General features: G+C 38.5%; 2 protein-coding genes across 2 annotated transcripts in view; both read left to right on the top strand.

Annotated features, from left to right (window-relative positions):
* The window catches only part of atp7b (ATPase copper transporting beta), a 43,824-nt gene that overhangs the window by 1,047 nt on the left and 21,766 nt on the right, over positions 1 to 21,011 (top strand). The gene's annotated exons all lie outside the window — the stretch shown is intronic.
* Positions 7,259 to 20,914, top strand: LOC307006974 (uncharacterized protein). The gene is made up of 18 exons (XM_079628525.1): positions 7,259 to 8,224; positions 8,386 to 8,460; positions 8,591 to 8,665; positions 8,796 to 8,870; positions 9,001 to 9,075; positions 9,206 to 9,280; positions 9,411 to 9,485; positions 9,616 to 9,690; positions 9,821 to 9,895; positions 10,026 to 10,100; positions 10,231 to 10,329; positions 10,836 to 10,964; positions 11,376 to 11,510; positions 11,589 to 11,657; positions 11,734 to 11,825; positions 12,233 to 12,353; positions 13,955 to 14,028; positions 17,751 to 20,914. Exons 1-16 carry the CDS (start codon positions 7,349 to 7,351, stop codon positions 12,264 to 12,266), a joined length of 2,109 nt encoding a protein of 702 aa, XP_079484651.1. The 5' UTR covers positions 7,259 to 7,348; the 3' UTR covers positions 12,267 to 12,353; positions 13,955 to 14,028; positions 17,751 to 20,914.

The following is a 21,011-nucleotide window of genomic DNA, read 5'->3' as shown; positions in this document are numbered from 1 at the left end:
CCCAAGTTGTTGTCTCAAACCTGTATGGGTTTCTTTCTTCTGTTGAACAAGAAAATATTAAAGAATGTTGGTAACAAGAAAATATTAAAGAATGTTGGTAACCAGAAAATATTAAAGAATGTTGGTAACCAGAAAGTGACAGCACCCTTTAACTTCCATAGTAGGAAAAAAACATAGCCTATACTATGGAAGTCAATGGAGTCCGTCAGCTGTTTGGTTACCAACAACATTCTTCAAAATATCTGTTGTGTTCAACAGAGTAAATGATGATAACATTTTCCTTTTTTGGGTGAACTATCCCTTTAAGGCCCATAACACTGTTACTTTGTCAAAGGTAGCAACAAAATACTTCAACTAATTTATATCTTCAGTATGGAATGATGCAACGTGAGTTTAGCCAACATTAACTGGTCCAGTCAAAATGCAGATTATTTTTGTGAAATATGTCTGTACTTTTATTAGCTTCAAGATTACTTAGTTAATTAATGAAATTATTTTAATCAAGACACCCTTTTTGGTGCCCTCGTTTGGACCATCGCTAAAGTAGCGTAGTAAAGTTAGTTTTGTTTTCGATATTCCCCGATAAATGGCAATACCTCCTAAACAACTAGGCTAAAAATAATTTGAACACTATTGCTGCTAAAAAGGCAAAGCTACCAATGTTTCACAAGCTTAATTTCCCGTATTTTCGCTCTATATAATGAGCACTGCCCCACAAATGCCGCCGCAATGTGAGTTTCGCCGTGAAAGCTCGCTCTTGACGGAGATGCGAGTAAGGGACCGTGGGGAAAGTGCACTTTTTCTTCGTTTCTAACTATAACGCAGAGGGTGTGTTTTTTATTTTAAAGGGCCCATTGACATGAGACCAGTGCAGTTCGGTAGAGGGCCTCAGTGGGCATATTTCACAACATCTCCTTTACCTCTCCTTTTACCCCTACTGGCTGAAATGGGTATTGCATGTCCAAATTAACATTCTTTTTGTAATAGCTTTGTCCATCAGGGAGACGGAGACATCAAACCAGTGTCAATAAGTAGAGGAGGACAGGGGACAACTTTCACAACCTCTCCCTTTTACCCCTACTGGCTGAAATGGGTATTGCATGTCCAAAATTAACATTCTTTTTGTAATAGCCTTGTCCATCAGGGAGACGGAGACATCAAACCAGTGTCATTCATTAGAGGAGGACAGGGGACAGCTTTCACAACCTCTCCCTTTAACCCCTACTGGCTGAAATGGGTATTGCATGTCCAAATTAACATTCTTTTTGTAGTAGCTTTGTCCATCAGGGAGACGGAGACATCAAACCAGTGTCATTCATTAGAGGAGGACAGGGGACAGCTTTCACAACCTCTCCCTTTAACCCCTACTGGCTGAAATGGGTATTGCATGTCCAAATTAACATTCTTTTTGTAGTAGCTTTGTCCATCAGGGAGACGGAGACATCAAACCAGTGTCAATAAGTAGAGGAGGACAGGGGACAACTTTCACAACCTCTCCCTTTTACCCCTACTGGCTGAAATGGGTATTGCATGTCCAAAATTAACATTCTTTTTGTAATAGCTTTGTCCATCAGGGAGACGGAGACATCAAACCAGTGTCATTCATTAGAGGAGGACAGGGGACAGCTTTCACAACCTCTCCCTTTAACCCCTACTGGCTGAAATGGGTATTGCATGTCCAAAATTAACATTCTTTTTGTAATAGCTTTGTCCATCAGGGAGACGGAGACATCAAACCAGTGTCATTCATTAGAGGAGGACAGGGGACAACTTTCACAACCTCTCCCTTTAACCCCTACTGGCTGAAATGGGTATTGCATGTTCAAAATTAACATTCATTTTGTAATAGCCTTGTCCATCAGGGAGACAGAGACATCAAACCAGTGTCATTCATTAGAGGAGGACAGGGGACAACTTTCACAACCTCTATTTTACCCCTACTGGCTGAAATGGGTATTGCATGTCCAAAATTAACATTCATTTTGTAATAGCTTTGTCCATCAGGGAGACGGAGACATCAAACCAGTGTCATTCATTAGAGGAGGACAGGGGACAACTTTCACAACCTCTCCCTTTAACCCCTACTGGCTGAAATGGGTATTGCATGTTCAAAATTAACATTCATTTTGTAATAGCCTTGTCCATCAGGGAGACAGAGACATCAAACCAGTGTCATTCATTAGAGGAGGACAGGGGACAACTTTCACAACCTCTCCCTTTAACCCCTACTGGCTGAAATGGGTATTGCATGTCCAAAATTAACATTCATTTTGTAATAGCTTTGTCCATCAGGGAGACGGAGACATCAAACCAGTGTCATTCATTAGAGGAGGACAGGGGACAACTTTCACAACCTCTATTTTACCCCTACTGGCTGAAATGGGTATTGCATGTTCAAAATTAACATTCATTTTGTAATAGCCTTGTCCATCAGGGAGACGGAGACATCAAACCAGTGTCAATAAGTAGAGGAGGACAGGGGACAACTTTCACAACCTCTCCCTTTAACCCCTACTGGCTGAAATGGGTATTGCATGTCCAAAATTAACATTCTTTTTGTAATAGCCTTGTCCATCAGGGAGACAGAGACATCAAACCAGTGTCATTCATTAGAGGAGGACAGGGGACAACGTTCACAACCTCTATTTTACCCCTACTGGCTGAAATGGGTATTGCATCTCCAAAATTAACATTCATTTTGTAATAGCTTTGTCCATCAGGGAGACGGAGACATCAAACCAGTGTCAATAAGTAGAGGAGGACAGGGGACAACTTTCACAACCTCTCCCTTTAACCCCTACTGGCTGAAATGGGTATTGCATGTCCAAAATTAACATTCTTTTTGTAATAGCCTTGTCCATCAGGGAGACAGAGACATCAAACCAGTGTCATTCATTAGAGGAGGACAGGGGACAACGTTCACAACCTCTATTTTACCCCTACTGGCTGAAATGGGTATTGCATCTCCAAAATTAACATTCATTTTGTAATAGCTTTGTCCATCAGGGAGACGGAGACATCAAACCAGTGTCAATAAAATTGAGTTAGATAGATAGATAATTTATTGTCCCTTAACGGGAAATTTGTTCTCACATATTATCATACAGCACACGCAACTGGCATGTAACAACAACAACAAAACACATGTAACAGCAACAACAGCAACACCAGCAACACACAGTGAATGTTCAACTTTATAGCCTATTAAGGATTGAAATTGCAGATGGTACAAAGCTCTTTTTGAAGCGAGCCCTTCAGTGTAGAGTGTGTACAGAAAGGGAGAGAGGACACAGCCTTGAGGGGCTCCAGTGTTGGTTATGGTGGTGCCCGATGTAACAGACCCTATCCTCACAGCCTGTGGCCTGTTACTCAAGAAACTGTGAATCAGATGGATGTAATGAGGTGCAACGCTGAGTTTACGTAGTTTTTTACGAAATATAAGTTCTTAAATATGCTACAAAGACAAATTATAATTTTGTAATAAAATAAAGTAATGTTTACCTGTTCATTAAAATGCTTTATTTCTTACTACATCAGGGAAGCACTTAAATATGCTTGGACTTGGTCTTTTGTCCATATGAATTGGCCAATGGCAGAATAGAAAGAATAGAAACACCACAATAAAAATATTCAGGATTTTGTATATTCAAAATAAATATCTAAATAACTCTGTCACTCACTACAAACTTTATATGTTGAAAATTCAAAATACTAAACATATTAAAAAAATACCGTCATTTGTTTTGAAATATAGATTATTACTGGATCATGCACCACTAATTAAAATGACCAAGACCTTTTAACTATGGCATTTCTTGCATAATGAAAAGTGATTCTTATTTTATCTTACTCTGATTATTTAGGATAGAGTCTCAGGAGAGTTTTCTATTACTTTTCAAACCAATCCATTGCAAGTCAATATATTTCTGGTTGACTTAACTACACCTATAATCATCAATACTGAGAGCTTTCTCCCAAGTATATGGGCCGGATATTTACAATACCACTGGGTTCCAATGAATAAAAAAGAAAATGAAATTTTAAAATAAGGTGTTGAGTATAAATACATTTTAATGCATATGTTGGATTTTCATGTTTTTAGGGGATATTCCATAGGCATATATTCCAAACTGTTTATTCTGTCCTACTACACTAAACCTACCTATCATACAAAAATAAAAAATCCACAAGATCCAAATTTACTGGTGTTACTATAGCTACTTGTGTGGATATTTAGACCCCATAACCAGTATCACACACACACACACACACACACACACACACACAAATAATTGTGTTAGTGACACCAACAGGCCTTATTTGGAATTGCGCCAAACATATCTTACAGAATTTATCTTAAATATTTATATTTTTAAATGCGATCAAAATACAGTTATGTAGCTTACAAATTTACAAATTAATAGTTTTATGCAGAATGAAGTCGTTCAAAAATTATTTATATTACATCGGAGGCTTAGTTAAAACATTCTGTTACCGGTCACTCATTCTGCGCGTGCCATACGGAAAATTACAGCTGTCATTTAAGCTTTGATGCTGATTGTCGTGAACAGTAGGTGATTGCAGCTTTATTACCAAGATATTGCGTTAGAATGTGTTTCATGTCGACATGGGTAGAGTGAAGAGAGGTCAAAAAATTAGGAAATATGATTTATGGAGTAGATGTGGAGGACTTGCACAACTTATAAACAAGTTCCATGATGTCAATATAACAAAGAAGACAACGCATTGGAGTTCAGAGGTATGGCCTAAACTGTCTACAGCTGTTTTTGGAATCAATACTTCACAATACCGTAAATGGCTTTATGTTGTGTGGAATGAAAATAGAAGAGGAGTCAGAACACATGTCATAAAAACAAATAACTGTGATGATAAAGACAGCAATGGAGAGCGTGATGGAGAGCGCGATGGAGAGCGTGATGAAGAGCGTGATGGAGAGCGTGATGAAGAGCGTGATGAAGAGCGTGATGGAGAGCGTGATGAAGAGCGTGATGGAGAGCGTGATGGAGAGCGTGATGAAGAGCGTGATGGAGAGCGTGATGGAGAGCGTGATGAAGAGCGTGATGAAGAGCGTGATGGAGAGCGTGATGAAGAGCGTGATGGAGAGCGTGATGGAGAGCGTGATGAAGAGCGTGATGGAGAGCGTGATGGAGAGCGTGATGGAGAGCGTGATGAAGAGCGTGATGGAGAGCGTGATGAAGAGCGTGATGGAGAGCGTGATGGAGAGCGTGATGGAGAGCGTGATGAAGAGCGTGATGAAGAGCGTGATGGAGAGCGTGATGAAGAGCGTGATGAAGAGCGTGATGGAGAGCGTGATGAAGAGCGTGATGAAGAGCGTGATGGAGAGCGTGATGAAGAGCGTGATGGAGAGCGTGATGGAGAGCGTGATGGAGAGCGTGATGAAGAGCGTGATGGAGAGCGTGATGGAGAGCGTGATGAAGAGCGTGATGGAGAGCGTGATGGAGAGCGTGATGGAGAGCGTGATGAAGAGCGTGATGAAGAGCGTGATGGAGAGCGTGATGGAGAGCGTGATGGAGAGCGTGATGGAGAGCGTGATGAAGAGCGTGATGAAGAGCGTGATGGAGAGCGTGATGGAGAGCGTGATGGAGAGCGTGATGGAGAGCGTGATGGAGAGCGTGATGGAGAGCGTGATGAAGAGCGTGATGGAGAGCGTGATGGAGAGCGTGATGGAGAGCGTGATGAAGAGCGTGATGGAGAGCGTGATGGAGAGCGTGATGGAGAGCGTGATGAAGAGCGTGATGGAGAGCGTGATGAAGAGCGTGATGAAGAGCGTGATGGAGAGCGTGATGGAGAGCGTGATGGAGAGCGTGATGGAGAGCGTGATGGAGAGCGTGATGAAGAGCGTGATGGAGAGCGTGATGGAGAGCGTGATGGAGAGCGTGATGAAGAGCGTGATGGAGAGCGTGATGAAGAGCGTGATGGAGAGCGTGATGGAGAGCGTGATGAAGAGCGTGATGGAGAGCGTGATGGAGAGCGTGATGGAGAGCGTGATGAAGAGCGTGATGGAGAGCGTGATGGAGAGCGTGATGAAGAGCGTGATGGAGAGCGTGATGGAGAGCGTGATGGAGAGCGTGATGGAGAGCGTGATGGAGAGCGTGATGAAGAGCGTGATGGAGAGCGTGATGGAGAGCGTGATGGAGAGCGTGATGAAGAGCGTGATGGAGAGCGTGATGGAGACAGTGATGGAGAGCGTGATGGAGAGCGTGATGAAGAGCGTGATGAAGAGCGTGATGGAGAGCCATATAGAAGCACAAGGCCAGGACCCAAGTCCTTTACAATGTATATATCCACACGGAAATGGAAAAAGATAAGGCCTTTGCCGGGTAGCAGAAAATTGCAGAAATCATGGACACATGTCATTTATGAAAAATTCCGGAAAACAAATCCCTGCTGCACACTGGTTTTTAAATACCAGCACTTAAAGGTCACCCACAGTCGTAAGTATCGGTGCCCATTTATGACAGTTAAGGCATCATGTTCCTTCAAAACTTGCAATGCGCATTATATTTTCCGTATTACACACAAACCATTGGGCTGTGACAAACAAATTCCAATTCAGGTGACAAGAATTGGTAAGGTAACGCATTTGAAACCGGAGATAAGGTCCCGGCCAGCTAGTTACCAGAAGAGAGGCAAGATTGCCAAAGAAGTGGTACAAGGAGTAAGTAATGTGTACTACAAAAATCTCAGGGAAACACCAGTTCCTGAGTTGATGGCTGGAAACATCACTAGAAGTTTAAATAAAAACATACTCAAAGTAATTTCTAGTGAAATTCAAAAAAGCTGCAGACTGCATGATGATGTGATCCTCGAGCTGATGTTGACTCAGAAAATTATGAAAGACACAGATCTGTCATACAGATTTTGGCCAGGATATGTCCAACATCTGCAAGTGGATCCATTTGGAGTACATCTTTACACTGAGACAGGACTGGTCATCCTTGTACAACATCTCAGAAAAGGAAATCCTGTTACCCTGTATTTGGATGCTACTGGAGGGGTTGTGAGTCGAGTTCCAAGTCAGGCAAAGAGAGTGCTGTACTACAGCATCAACCTACCAGGACATGGAAAAGATAAGCCTCCTCTTCCTGTGTCTGAAATGATAACGAATGACCACACAATCCCAAACATTTCTTTCTGGTTGCATCAGACTGTAACAAAGTTACGGAAACTCACTATCTACAACATACACCGGGTTGAAACCGACTATAGTTGGGCACTCATCCAGAGTGTCCTATTGTCTTGCAACAAACAAGATATACATACCTACCTAAAAGACAGCTACAATTTAGTTACAGGAAACGACACCATGGCAGACTTCAGGAGACTAACTATTCTTCACCTATGCTCTGCCCATATAATTAAGGCAGTCCATGGAGCAATTGGCAGAAGAACAACAGACAAAGGCTTGAAAGAGTTCGCTACTCACTGTGTGGCACAACTAATGAACACCACAAGTCTGAAGACGGCATTAGACATTTTCGAGTGCATGTGCCATGTCTTTTACACCAAATCAAACACACAGTGTGTAAATCAGTTTCTTCAAAAACTCCATGACCACATTCGTGGAATAGAAATTCCACAAGACACTCTGGATGAGAAGCAGGCAGTGGACCACTACATCCCTCCAGAGGCAAACACAATATTGGCCAGGTCACCATTTACAAAGGAGTTTACTTCTGTACTTGAGGCTGTCATGTCTATTGAAGATCCTGCGGAGAAAACTGAAATTGACAACAACAAATATCATTGTCCAGGGATCCTGGATATTCTGATGAAAGACTACATGCCAATTTTTCCACTCTGGTCAGGGATAATGCTTGGTGATTTGAAAAGATTCAAAGACAGAGAGTTCATCAGAGATGACCTACAGAAAACACATGACACAAACTGTCATGCTGAAAACTGGTTCTGTATTGTCAAAGACAAAATCCTACAGAAAAAACTGTACCATCGCCCAGCAACATTCATACAAAAAATGTATGCGTCATTGCAGGGAAGGTACAGAGAACACATCCTGCAACATGACCTTCCAGACAGAATGTTACAGAAGCATTTAAATGTGAAACAACACAGTTTGGAGGACTTTGAGGAAAAATGGGCCAAGAAGAGCGTGTGTGACCGAAAAGAAAAAAAAACCAAGTACTTTCATACCCCAGAAGTTATACCTTCTCCTAAAGAAAAGGTGAGTAGTACGGCCATTAATAAAGTCTTAAAACAAAATTATTTTTAAGATTATATACATGACCATACAAAAATGTAATAACATAAGTATTTCTAATAATTAACAGAAAAGTTATTTGTTACACATTGCATCACATACTTAATTTCTGTCTGTCCTCTTAGGCATCAAAAGCTTCCGCCAGAAAGTCGAAGCCTACAGTAAAAGAGACTGACAATGTCAGAGTTGTGTCTGACCAGGTAAGACTAAGTCAACTTAAGGCAAATTCAGGGCCATGACACCTTTTTAAAGTGTACAAATACTCTAGCATTATTACAGTTTTTCACAACAACATGTAAATATTGATTATCTTCTGTTTTCCCCTCTTAGGCATCAAAAGCTTCTGCCAGAAAGCCGAAGCCTACAGTAAAAGAGACTGACAATGTCAGAGTTGTGTCTGACCAGGTAAGACTAAGTCAACTTAAGGCAAATTCAGGGCCATGACACCTTTTTAAAGTGTACAAATACTCTAGCATTATTACAGTTTTTCACAACAACATGTAAATATTGATTATCTTCTGTTTTCCCCTCTTAGGCATCAAAAGCTTCCGCCAGAAAGCCGAAGCCTACAGTAAAAGAGACTGACAATGTCAGAGTTGTGTCTGACCAGGTAAGACTAAGTCAACTTTAGGCAAATTCAGGGCCATGACACCTTTTTAAAGTGTACAAATACTCTAGCATTATTACAGTTTTTCACAACAACATGTAAATATTGATTATCTTCTGTTTTCCCCTCTTAGGCATCAAAAGCTTCCGCCAGAAAGCCGAAGCCTACAGTAAAAGAGACTGACAATGTCAGAGTTGTGTCTGACCAGGTAAGACTAAGTCAACTTAAGGCAAATTCAGGGCCATGACACCTTTTTAAAGTGTACAAATACTCTAGCATTATTACAGTTTTTCACAACAACATGTAAATATTGATTATCTTCTGTTTTCCCCTCTTAGGCATCAAAAGCTTCCGCCAGAAAGCCGAAGCCTACAGTAAAAGAGACTGACAATGTCAGAGTTGTGTCTGACCAGGTAAGACTAAGTCAACTTTAGGCAAATTCAGGGCCATGACACCTTTTTAAAGTGTACAAATACTCTAGCATTATTACAGTTTTTCACAACAACATGTAAATATTGATTATCTTCTGTTTTCCCCTCTTAGGCATCAAAAGCTTCCGCCAGAAAGCCGAAGCCTACAGTAAAAGAGACTGACAATGTCAGAGTTGTGTCTGACCAGGTAAGACTAAGTCAACTTAAGGCAAATTCAGGGCCATGACACCTTTTTAAAGTGTACAAATACTCTAGCATTATTACAGTTTTTCACAACAACATGTAAATATTGATTATCTTCTGTTTTCCCCTCTTAGGCATCAAAAGCTTCTGCCAGAAAGCCGAAGCCTACAGTAAAAGAGACTGACAATGTCAGAGTTGTGTCTGACCAGGTAAGACTAAGTCAACTTTAGGCAAATTCAAGGCCATGACACCTTTTTAAAGTGTACAAATACTCTAGCATTATTACAGTTTTTCACAACAACATGTAAATATTGATTATCTTCTGTTTTCCCCTCTTAGGCATCAAAAGCTTCTGCCAGAAAGCCGAAGCCTACAGTAAAAGAGACTGACAATGTCAGAGTTGTGTCTGACCAGGTAAGACTAAGTCAACTTTAGGCAAATTCAAGGCCATGACACCTTTTTAAAGTGTACAAATACTCTAGCATTATTACAGTTTTTCACAACAACATGTAAATATTGATTATCTTCTGTTTTCCCCTCTTAGGCATCAAAAGCTTCCGCCAGAAAGCCGAAGCCTACAGTAAAAGAGACTGACAATGTCAGAGTTGTGTCTGACCAGGTAAGACTAAGTCAACTTAAGGCAAATTCAGGGCCATGACACCTTTTTAAAGTGTACAAATACTCTAGCATTATTACAGTTTTTCACAACAACATGTAAATATTGATTATCTTCTGTTTTCTCCTCATAGGCATCAAAAGCTTCTCGCGGACGGCCGAAGTCCAGAAAGCCAGAAACGGACATTGTCACTGAGGCCACAAGTCATGTCCGTAATGAGGACATTATACAGGTAAAACATAAAAAATGTGCATGTTATATTATGTGTATGTGTGAATGTACTTATTTTAAGGGTTAATTCCACTAACGTGAAAATATAGTTACTTTTAAGTTGGGTTGTCACTGAAAATCCCTGTCTGTTCCCTAACTATGTTATACCATTACCTCCGCCCGACACCGCTGATGTGTTTGTTTGAAACATTCACTGTTTAACACAAAACAACTTGATTACATCTCTGCATAAAAAAACACACGAAATACGGATCAATTCTTGTCACTTTTAGTATATACAAATACATTTTATTCAGCTTTGTACTTCTAGACAATAATAAATACATGATGTGTGGTTGTGGAACTTAGTAGAAAGTAAGCAATACTTTATACAAAGTCTTTATAAAGTTAACTGCCTATAAAGTATGTTCTTGAAAATGGACACAAAGTAAAACCAGCACCACCAAAGTAATTTATTGGTGTGCAGTGACTGTTGATTGTTTTTCTCTCCAATCTAATTTTTTATAGGCTTTTTGGAATTCAAAGGACAGTGAAGTTGTGGTTGCAGTGATTCAGTCAGTTGACAAGGATGTCACATATACATTGCGCCTAACAGAGTTCAAAAGCCTGAAACCACACAACTGGTTGAAAGGGGAGGTAATCATATGTTTACAGTATCAAACATTGATATACTCCAGTTAGATAAATAATGATTTAAATTAACCACCACTGTAAATGCCAAATGGTATTTTAGGATGCATTTTAATATTTGTACTGGTAGAGTTTTATGTGAAAGGACGCATGAAGCTATTTGTGGACTTGAAAGGACAATATACAGTATACAGAAAGTGAATATTTTCTTATAATTAAAATGACAAATGTTTGATGCATACTGTGGATTTATATATTCATATTAATATAATGTTAAACAGTAGGCCTAACTACTGTGCATGAAGTTTTACTATCCCTACTGGTAGGCTAATGAGTAAAGACACATTTGACAAATATTAGTTTATTTGTTATAATACATTTTAAGGTAATACATTTAATTTTCTTTAATGTTTGCAGATTATTGAAAGCTACTTCCAAGCACTGTTGAATTCGAAACCATATGGAAGAAAAATATTTTTATTGAACCACTACTCTGCCGGTGTTGTTGTATTTGGGGAGAGGTCTGCATTGCCAAAGCACAGTTTCCGAAAGGTTAGACTTTACAGTTGTTAGTCAGTGCAAAATTAAAAGGTCAGACGGACAAGTTTAATAATTTCATCTCGCTTACAGGTCAACTTTGAAAAATATGATGCCATGATTGGATTCATGCAAGTACACGAAAACCACTGGAAATTTCTGGTGTGTAAAACCATTGTCAAATCATAGTTAATTACTTACGTACATAGAAAACTAACCAAACTAAATGTTTTTACAGTATCTCGATAGGACATTGCAGAAAGTGTTTGTGGTGGATCCCCAAGGGATAGATGAAGGAAAAGATTCTAAACTTGCTGCTGCAAGATTCAGGTATTGTATTATATATATATATATATATATATTTTTTATGATCATACAGTACATTATCATGTAGTGTTATTATCAACTTTGGTGACAGTTTAGTGAAATGATAACTGGTTATAAATTCGATAACATACAATTCTCACACACATGTAGAAAATACTTCAAAATGCGGCAGATACTTCATGGTAAGACAGACTGGGTGGATGTGACATGGACACATGGTGTCTTGAACCACAGCATACAGCAAGATGGTTGCAGCTGTGGAGTTTATGTCATGCAGGTAACAATTTTATGTAACCTTGGAACAAGACAAAATTTTACATAACCTCGACAGTGTAATATTTAAATTTCTTATTCTGCTATGGCTAATGTATTTTGCAAGTTTATTTAATGCTATTTATGTTACCCAACAGATGGCTAAGGAGGTGGTGGAGGCCTTTCCAGTGACACCATCTGAAATAATGATACCTTCCCGTAAGCGTCTCATCTCAGAGCTGCGTAAGGGGGTGGCTGGAACAATCCTAGAAGCATCAGGTATGTATTGTAAGCACACAATTAAGGAGAATCTTGCACTGATCCTTCAGTGCGAGTGCTCTTTTACTACACATGGGCATGAAAAGCCAAGGATCCCACAAACTGATCTATAGTCATTTTTGAGTGGTGAGTTTGATTTGTATTATTATGTTGGCTTTACAATGGTACTGAAAACATACTGTTTACATATATATTTATTGGTTAATATAATGGGTTCAAGCATCAAACGTACTGGAAACCTTTTGTATTTGCAGAAATTCTTTGTCTAGTCATCAGAGACCTAAGCCATAAACATTTTCCCAAAGTTGATGAAATAGATCCAAATCAACCCCATTACCCATTTCATTTTGATGTTGTAATAAAACTTTAAACATGGTAAAATGTAATAAGATATACAGTAGTACAGCACATACATATATTTTTGCAAAATATAGTTAATTCACATTTTATATATGTCATTATATACATTGTTAATATAATAAGAAGAGAATAAAAATAGTGATTTTATTCCTTGTCACTGTAATTAACAAGATTATTTTAATTACATTTATTTAATTAGCTCATATATGAAGAGTTTGATCATTTTTTATGCTTTTCAACAACTTATTAACCGCAAAGTGTTCTCACTTCAGATTAGGTGAAAATCTGAAAACTTTAAAGGACATTAACTGCGCTACAACTAAGTGGTCCTTAAAATGTTTACAAATGCATGAAGGATAAATAATGCATGAGTATAGTTTACCATACTTGACCATCACCTTGCTTCACTTCACTTCACTATATATAACGCAATCCTTTCAATGTGTTAACAATTTATGTTTTTATGTCAATGCAAATGCAAGTAAAGGTACATGTGAAAGGAAAAATAGACACTAATTCTCCTGAGATAGGCTAACATTAGGTTTAACTTAGAATACATCAGTTAGGTTTAGTGGTAGAGTTAGAGATAGGGGAAAGAACATACTCTGTACAGTATAAAACTCCTATTAATTAACAATGTAGAGAATACAATATATATACTACAATTTAACTATAAACTAAAGCTCATAGTGTATGTCAAGAACATAGTAACTGTCATAGTTATCCATGAGCTAATGTACAGTGAGAATTATTTAATTATGTTGTTAACAAAGAATAAAAAACATTATCTTAGTCTTTACATATGACCTAATTCAAATATTTTGATTTCTACCCTGAAAAGGAATGAAGAACTCAATATTTGTATAAAGTAATCTATTTACATTAACAGTTAAGAGACTACAATATAAAAACCATGAATTAACTATAACATTTGCAATTGATTTGGAAACACTTTATTACTATATATACTTAGCCTATTATAAAGTTTAAGACATTTAATTTTTTATTTTATTTATGTAGCCAATTCATTTTGGACGTGTTAGAACATTCACCAAAGAAGATGCATTCGTTTTTGTGTACTAGGTTTGATACAAAACAGATACGAACGTTTAAATAAATTCAGAAATATCTATCTATCTATCTATCTATCTATCTATCTATCTATCTATCTATCTGTCTGTCTGTCTGTCTGTCAAAAATAAGTTGAAATAGAGCACTGATTTGCGAAAATGTAATTACAGTGTTCAACCCCAAGGATCATTGCTCCTTTTGTGGACAAGAGTCTCCTGTTGGACGTGTGGGTCGGAACACATGGGTTTGTGTCCTTTATGTACATTTTCTTATTACAGTAAATTAGCTATTAGAAATAGATCTCAAGTGTTAAAATATTAAAATTACTTAAATAATTAGTAGGCAGATAATTATGTAATTACAGTTTTTCTCAATTGCTTTGGCACATTTTTCGAAACAGTCTTAACATTCTCTAAACTGTGAGTGCAAATGTCACAACTGTTTGCAGGAACTTCAAAACTTTATAGCATGTCTGCAAAATGTAGTTACTCATCCAAAACATTTAATTCATGCTTCAAAACCTAGTTATTGTGTCAATAATTTGGCCAAGGCCACCAAAATCTAAAGTATTTTTGTCATTGTGTGAGCCACACTGGTCAAAATGTTTAGTTGTTTTTTCACCACAACAGTCAACCATGAAAATTAAGGGTTTAAACAAATCTCATATTTGTTGAGAAAAGTCAATAGTATGTAGAAAAAAAAAAAAGTCTATGAACATTTGTATTTTTACAGTGTTTATTTTTGTACTTCATGTGTATATACACAATACAAGTGTATTTACTGTACATGTAAAGTAACTGACAAGAGTAACAAGATTTCACTTTACATTTCATATTTGTGTATTACCACAAATACACAAACAACAAATAGCATTCATGGGGAAAAAAACAAAACAAACAAATTATTCTTGGTGGACATCTTGTCGCTCACGTTGGTCAGGCCAAAGATTTTCATCAACATCACATCTGATGTTTTCCATTGCCACACACCGTGGAAAAAATCTCCTTGAATGCCGCACCCATCCCCTGCAATGGTCCCCCCTTGTTCTGGAATCAGGTCTCTGTTAAGTGCATTTAGGAAGGCCAGGAGAAGTTGGGTATTACGTATAGGGCCCAATGTGTGGAATATGTGTGCTCACACCGTTCTCTGAAATGGCAGCACACATTGTAATATTGGCCCCACGTTGGCCTGGTGTGTCAATTGTGGCTCGGTGTCCAATGAGATTGCGACCACGTCTCCGGCCTTTGGACAGATTAAACCCAGCCTCGTCCACAAAAACAAGAATGTGGGTCGTTTCATGTACTTCTAACTCCATGATTCTCTATGAAGAAACACAGAAAAAAGTGTAACAGTAAATGTTTTTTTCTTATGGGTTTCTGAAACTTACAGTAAAGTAATACAGGCATCTTAGAAAAACAGGAAAACTCACTAAGTGCACACCAATGGTTTACCTGGACATACTGGTACCGCAACGCCTTGACTCTTTCACTGTTCCTCTCAAATGGCACCTTATAGAGCGGTTTCATAGTCATCTGATGTCTTTTTAAAACTCTGTCTATGGTGGAAATGCTGACAGAATTTATATTTGCAAAGACATTATTGTCATTTATGATTGCACTTTGAATCTCTCTTAGTCTGATGGAATTGTTGGCTATGACCATGTTGCAAATTTCTTGTTCTTGCAGTTGGTTAAATACTGCTGCTCTGCCACCAGCGCGAGGTTGTCGTGCAGTTCTATAGAATAAACAAATGGACTTGCATTTACCTTTACAATATTGTTGTTTATACTGTAAAAATACTTTACATACTGTAAAACAAAACAAAAAAATATTTACCTGTTTTCCCTACGAAAGGTTTGCACAATTGATGACACTGTGGACCTGTTTACATTAGGCTGTAGTCTTCGACCAGCCTCTTCCATTGTTAAACCATGATTTATGGCATGATCCACAAGTGTGGCTCTAATTTCATCAGAGACTCTGACTCTTCTATTTCCACCTCTTCCTCGATTATTTCTTCCTCTACCACCACCACGTATTCTTACACGCCTTCCAATTGCTCTTCCACGAGCATGTTGCTGCAGTTCAGGGTTGTGAACGTCCTCCATTCTCAAAAAACTTCTACAGCAGTGATTGTGCTGTGGGCAATCTATATATATATACTCCCAAAGTTGATTGGTTAAATGGTTAAATGGTTGATTCATATTAGAGGTAATTTGCAATTAGATTGTGAATGCAATTAGAGGTCATGTGCCAATTTAGCAGACATTACAAACAATGTCAATGTCAGATATATTTTAGAATATACGTTCATGTATACTAATTATGATAATTGAATAGATCGTTTTGAATGTGATGGCTTACACAATAAAACATGTCTGAGAAGTTCTGAAGTGTTTGACAGTGTAAGTGAGAATCGAGTCATCAGTTTTGATCAACAAGCCATATGCAATTATTTGTTGTCCAAACTGCAGACAGTTGTATGTACTCTTTGCACACATGTGCCAAAGCATTTGCAATTTGCTCAAATCAATAAGAAATTCCAATCTGATGTGAAAAAGAAGCAAATTGTTCAGAGATCTGAACTTAATGTTTTGGGAAATAAAAAAAAAACATTTGAGAACTGAGCCAAAGCAATTGAGAAAAACTGTAGTATGCTTTGGCACATTTCTCGAATCATCCTCGACATTTGCAAAACAGTAATTGCATATCTCAAAACAATTCGTACAAATAGCAAAACACAATGGATTACTGCAAAAGCCAGTATCTTGCTCACAATTCTTAGTTCATCTCTCAAAAGTAAATATCTGTGTCAATGAACATGTCAGTGCCATCAGAATGACAAGTTCTTGTGTCAGTGTGTACGGATGCGACAGTCAAATTGCTTAGTCATGTTGTCAATATAACAGTGTACTCTGGAGGGATGTTCTGATGTAAACTATGCTAAAGTTTTGATGACAGTTACTGTATTGAAATGTACAAAGCTGCGCTTCTTCTGTATGCCATATATCCATTTCAAAAGTACAAATTTACACACTACTGTATGTGAGTTATTGATGGAAAGAGACTGGATAGGATTCACAGTTACACTTTTACTAGTGGTCAGACAAACAAACAAAAAAAGCATTACAATATTATTGTGATATAGTAAAGAAAAAGAAATAGGGGCACAAAGGCGAAAATACAACATTAGAAAGGCAAATACAGGACAGACCCCTTAGGCAGAACTTTGCTTTTGCATGCAGCACTGTATATATACTTGTCAACTGAATGTTCATGAGATGCAACTTTGAGCTATTTCAGAGAACTGGTTTCTCATTGGTTGATCTACATGGTCTTCATTCTCTTCAGTAGTGAAAGTCAATATTCACCTGCACAATTCATCAATTCATGGCACATTTACAAAAAGTCTAATAGAAATGTGTAGAAAAGATGCTTGTTTATGACAACTAGATCAACCATTTTGCATTTAATGACTTATACGATGAAATAATAACTAGATGTTTTGAGGGGTAAGACTATTGCACAGAGAACTATATAATACATTTTGAGCAACATGGCATTAGCAACTGATAATGTAGGAAACGGCAGACAATTGTACATAATCAATTGCATGAATGTACCAAAGCAATCACAACTTGTTCAAAAGAATAAGAAACTGCTTTTATGATGTGCACAAGTGACTAGATGATGTGGAGGTTGAACAAGTAGTTTTGAGAATTTCATTTCTGATCTGAGAAATGCACCAAAGCAACTGTGAAAAACTGTATGTAAATAAAGATAAAATATTATCATTATTGTACTGTACATTGGATTATTATTTAATTAGATGTTTTCAAGTTGAAAATAATATTACTTTATTATTCATGTAGGATGAAAATATTTTTTTAAGTTTATTTGTAACTTAATATGTTCGATTTAATATAAAAGTATACAAAGTTTAATTGTCACAATTTTCCCTCACCAGATTCAGTGCAGCACCTGTGAAAGGTGGTATCACTCTGTCTGTGTCAACATTCCAAAAAGAGACATTCGGAAATTTAAGAAAACTCTGTGGTTGTGTGTTTTCTGTAGGTAAAAACTACAAAATCGTTTGATATTGTAGCTGTAAAAAAATATTGTGTACTCTTTTATGTTTTTTTAATGTTTTATCTTGTTTGATCAGTTTGTTCAATCTCCTCCTATGTCTTTGCATAAACACGAGTTTTGTCAAAATGTCTGTTGTCCTACTTTTTTTTGGTAACTATTACAAAAAGAATGTTAATTTTGGACATGCAATACCCATTTCAGCCAGTAGGGGTTAAAGGGAGAGGTTGTGAAAGCTGTCCCCTGTCCTCCTCTACTTATTGACACTGGTTTGATGTCTCCGTCTCCCTGATGGACAAAGCTATTACAAAATGAATGTTAATTTTGGACATGCAATACCCATTTCAGCCAGTAGGGGTAAAATAGAGGTTGTGAAAGTTGTCCCCTGTCCTCCTCTAATGAATGACACTGGTTTGATGTCTCCGTCTCCCTGATGGACAAAGCTATTACAAAAAGAATGTTAATTTTGGACATGCAATACCCATTTCAGCCAGTAGGGGTTAAAGGGAGAGGTTGTGAAAGTTGTCCCCTGTCCTCCTCTAATGAATGACACTGGTTTGATGTCTCCGTCTCCCTGATGGACAAAGCTATTACAAAAAGAATGTTAATTTTGGACATGCAATACCCATTTCAGCCAGTAGGGGTTAAAGGGAGAGGTTGTGAAAGCTGTCCCCTGTCCTCCTCTAATGAATGACACTGGTTTGATGTCTCTGTCTCCCTGATGGACAAGGCTATTACAAAAAGAATGTTAATTTTGGACATGCAATACCCATTTCAGCCAGTAGGGGTTAAAGGGAGAGGTTGTGAAAGTTGTCCCCTGTCCTCCTCTACTTATTGACACTGGTTTGATGTCTCCGTCTCCCTGATGGACAAAGCTAGTACAAAAAGAATGTTAATTTTGGACATGCAATACCCATTTCAGCCAGTAGGGGTTAAAGGGAGAGGTTGTGAAAGTTGTCCCCTGTCCTCCTCTACTTATTGACACTGGTTTGATGTCTCCGTCTCCCTGATGGACAAGGCTATTACAAAATGAATGTTAATTTTGAACATGCAATACCCATTTCAGCCAGTAGGGGTAAAATAGAGGTTGTGAAAGTTGTCCCCTGTCCTCCTCTAATGAATGACACTGGTTTGATGTCTCTGTCTCCCTGATGGACAAGGCTATTACAAAATGAATGTTAATTTTGAACATGCAATACCCATTTCAGCCAGTAGGGGTTAAAGGGAGAGGTTGTGAAAGCTGTCCCCTGTCCTCCTCTAATGAATGACACTGGTTTGATGTCTCTGTCTCCCTGATGGACAAAGCTATTACAAAAAGAATGTTAATTTTGGACATGCAATACCCATTTCAGCCAGTAGGGGTTAAAGGGAGAGGTTGTGAAAGTTGTCCCCTGTCCTCCTCTAATGAATGACACTGGTTTGATGTCTCCGTCTCCCTGATGGACAAAGCTATTACAAAAAGAATGTTAATTTTGGACATGCAATACCCATTTCAGCCAGTAGGGGTTAAAGGGAGAGGTTGTGAAAGTTGTCCCCTGTCCTCCTCTAATGAATGACACTGGTTTGATGTCTCCGTCTCCCTGATGGACAAAGCTATTACAAAAAGAATGTTAATTTTGGACATGCAATACCCATTTCAGCCAGTAGGGGTTAAAGGGAGAGGTTGTGAAAGCTGTCCCCTGTCCTCCTCTAATGAATGACACTGGTTTGATGTCTCTGTCTCCCTGATGGACAAAGCTATTACAAAAAGAATGTTAATTTTGGACATGCAATACCCATTTCAGCCAGTAGGGGTAAAATAGAGGTTGTGAAAGTTGTCCCCTGTCCTCCTCTAATGAATGACACTGGTTTGATGTCTCTGTCTCCCTGATGGACAAGGCTATTACAAAATGAATGTTAATTTTGAACATGCAATACCCATTTCAGCCAGTAGGGGTTAAAGGGAGAGGTTGTGAAAGCTGTCCCCTGTCCTCCTCTAATGAATGACACTGGTTTGATGTCTCCGTCTCCCTGATGGACAAAGCTATTACAAAAAGAATGTTAATTTTGGACATGCAATACCCATTTCAGCCAGTAGGGGTAAAAGGGAGAGGTTGTGAAAGTTGTCCCCTGTCCTCCTCTACTTATTGACACTGGTTTGATGTCTCCGTCTCCCTGATGGACAAAGCTACTACAAAAAGAATGTTAATTTGGACATGCAATACCCATTTCAGCCAGTAGGGGTTAAAGGGAGAGGTTGTGAAAGCTGTCCCCTGTCCTCCTCTAATGAATGACACTGGTTTGATGTCTCCGTCTCCCTGATGGACAAGGCTATTACAAAAAGAATGTTAATTTTGGACATGCAATACCCATTTCAGCCAGTAGGGGTTAAAGGGAGAGGTTGTGAAAGTTGTCCCCTGTCCTCCTCTACTTATTGACACTGGTTTGATGTCTCCGTCTCCCTGATGGACAAAGCTATTACAAAAAGAATGTTAATTTTGGACATGCAATACCCATTTCAGCCAGTAGGGGTAAAAGGGAGAGGTTGTGAAAGTTGTCCCCTGTCCTCCTCTACTTATTGACACTGGTTTGATGTCTCCGTCTCCCTGATGGACAAAGCTATTACAAAAAGAATGTTAATTTGGACATGCAATACCCATTTCAGCCAGTAGGGGTAAAAGGAGAGGTAAAGGAGATGTTGTGAAATATGCCCACTGAGGCCCTCTACCGAACTGCACTGGTCTCATGTCAATGGGCCCTTTAAAATAAAAAACACACCCTCTGCGTTATAGTTAGAAACGAAGAAAAAGTGCACTTTCCCCACGGTCCCTTACTCGCATCTCCGTCAAGAGCGAGCTTTCACGGCGAAACTCACATTGCGGCGGCATTTGTGGGGCAGTGCTCATTATATAGAGCGAAAATACGGGAAATTAAGCTTGTGAAACATTGGTAGCTTTGCCTTTTTAGCAGCAATAGTGTTCAAATTATTTTTAGCCTAGTTGTTTAGGAGGTATTGCCATTTATCGGTGAATGTATGGGGAATATCGAAAACAAAACTAACTTTACTACGCTTGGTAAAGTTAGATCCCTTCAGTGAAGTGTTTCAACTGCCAAGTTTTGGAAGCACATGGAAGTCATGTCGTGATGTGCTCGGAACTGATTT

The sequence above is a fragment of the Phoxinus phoxinus genome (assembly GCF_949152265.1).
Source record: "Phoxinus phoxinus genome assembly, chromosome: 11".
In the NCBI taxonomy this organism is placed as follows: domain Eukaryota; kingdom Metazoa; phylum Chordata; class Actinopteri; order Cypriniformes; family Leuciscidae; genus Phoxinus; species Phoxinus phoxinus.
This window is presented reverse-complemented; position numbering and strand designations above follow the sequence as displayed.

Excerpts from the sequence above, each read along its gene's own strand:
- LOC307006974 (XM_079628525.1), top strand. The coding sequence starts at position 7,349 with ATGGCAGACTTCAGGAGACTAACTATTCTTCACCTATGCTCTGCCCAT. Across the intron at positions 10,965-11,375 it reads ACAACTGGTTGAAAGGGGAG|ATTATTGAAAGCTACTTCCA; the intron begins GTAATCATATGT and ends TAATGTTTGCAG. Across the intron at positions 11,826-12,232 it reads CTTGCTGCTGCAAGATTCAG|ATGGCTAAGGAGGTGGTGGA; the intron begins GTATTGTATTAT and ends GTTACCCAACAG.